The sequence below is a fragment of the Capsicum annuum genome, unplaced genomic scaffold (genome assembly GCF_002878395.1).
Source record: "Capsicum annuum cultivar UCD-10X-F1 unplaced genomic scaffold, UCD10Xv1.1 ctg71601, whole genome shotgun sequence".
In the NCBI taxonomy this organism is placed as follows: domain Eukaryota; kingdom Viridiplantae; phylum Streptophyta; class Magnoliopsida; order Solanales; family Solanaceae; genus Capsicum; species Capsicum annuum.
Window position 1 is genome coordinate 606 of NW_025881435.1, and position 1,750 is coordinate 2,355.

At 37.0% G+C, this 1,750-nt stretch overlaps 1 protein-coding gene across 1 annotated transcript; it reads left to right on the plus strand.

The window, feature by feature from the left end:
- The first annotated feature begins 13 nt into the window (after positions 1 to 13).
- Positions 14 to 1,284, plus strand: LOC124894214. The gene is made up of 2 exons (XM_047404943.1): positions 14 to 881; positions 988 to 1,284. The coding sequence occupies exon 1, from the start codon at positions 204 to 206 to the stop codon at positions 732 to 734; it is 531 nt and encodes a 176-aa protein (XP_047260899.1). The 5' UTR covers positions 14 to 203; the 3' UTR covers positions 735 to 881; positions 988 to 1,284.
- The last annotated feature ends 466 nt before the right edge of the window (positions 1,285 to 1,750 follow it).

The window sequence follows — 1,750 nt, forward strand, 5'->3', positions numbered from 1 at the left end:
TAAATGGGGCTGATAGCTTAGAAAAGGATGTAGAACAAGGAAAGCATGATTTGGTGAAGACTGAAAAAGTTTCTATTGTCCTAGCTGAGGGGAATGAATCTGATAGTTCAGAAAGGGATTTGGACCAAGGGCTTACAACTTCTAATGTTGAGGTTGAGTTGGCTGAATACCAATCTTTCATTGCTGATAATGCACTTGAGTCGATGATTGACAATCCTGAAAGCATAGTGAAAGAAATTTCTGCTGTTGAAGAAGCCCAACCTTTGGAAATGATAGAGTCTCCAATAAGACATGATGAAGATAATGTTGGTGCATATCAGATCCTAGGAATTTCCTCACTTGTACTGAGTCTGCTTGCCGGTACAGTTCTTTACGTGAAGAGAAGAAGTGATAAAACTTTGCATCCAGTAGCAGTCTCAAGTAAGAAATTTGCCACACACCATGTTGTCAAAGAGAAGCATTCCTCTCAAAATTGGCCAACAGAGGATGATGTTGCAGGAGCGTCTTGTCCGTCTGAGATGAGCATCTTTCAAATAAGTTCATCTCATAGCAAGAAATATCCCAAATCAGAGGATGATGTCGCAGGAGCGTCTTGTCCGTCTGAGATGAGCATCTTTCAAATAAGTTCATCTCATAGCAAGAAATATCCCAAATCAGAGGATGATGTCGCAGGAGCGTCTTGTCCATCTGAGATGAGCATCTTTCAAATAAGTTCATCTCATAGCAAGAAATAGCCTAAATCAGAGGATGATGAGGATCAGAGCATTGAGAAGAAACCTAGAAAGAGTAACAGGAGAGAATCCTTAGCTGCATCTGAGTTCTCAATGGGTTCACCTTCATATGGAAATTTCACTACATATGAGAGGATTCCTGCCAAGCATGTGAGTGTATTTAACTTGGTATATTCTATCTTCTCTGAACATAAACAATCCTTTTTGAATAGCCAAATCTATTCTCTTACTTATATATTTTCCTTGTGAAATTTAGGCAAGTGGAGGAGAAGAAGTCATCACCCACGTAAGACGCTCGAGAAGAATTAGAAGCCATGTCAATTTCTCCATGAAGATTCTGAAGTCGCGTCACTGCTGCATTGACAACTGAAGGAAAATTGCTCTTTTTCTTCTCAGTAAATCAGTCTTAGTAGGATTTTAACTAAAGTGATTCAAGTGTGATTTGTAGGATTTTAATGTTTTAATTAGTTTGCTGATGTTATAATGTTGTTAGTGAAACTTTCTACATGCTGCCTCCGTTTGTTGAAGTTTTGTTTATTAGTTGAGGATTTCATGTGGCTTGTGTATAGCACTTTGCTTGACCCTTACTTCTATGAACTTTTGCATGATCTGATTGTTGGCTTCATTTCTACTCAATTTTTTGATGAACTTTTCATAGTACAACATAGTTTAGGAAATTTGATGTCGTAACTTATTTGTCCCCACCTTAAAAGTTAAACAAATGTAACCCTTAACACTTTTGATTAAATCATACTCTCGAATGTAGAACTTCTAACCATCTTCTTCCAACTAGATATTTTATTATATTGTGATATGAGAACTTACCTCGAATACTTGTATGGCCAATGACACTATTTCTGAGTTTATGTGAACTAAGACTTTTATGACCGTTTTCATTAGTACTTCTAGCCATCTTCGATAAGAGTCTCAGATTTAGTTGAGCAAATGTGTGAGCTTTCAATGACAAATTGGAGTAAGGAATCTCAAAAAATAACTTTTAACACAAGTACATGGAGTGA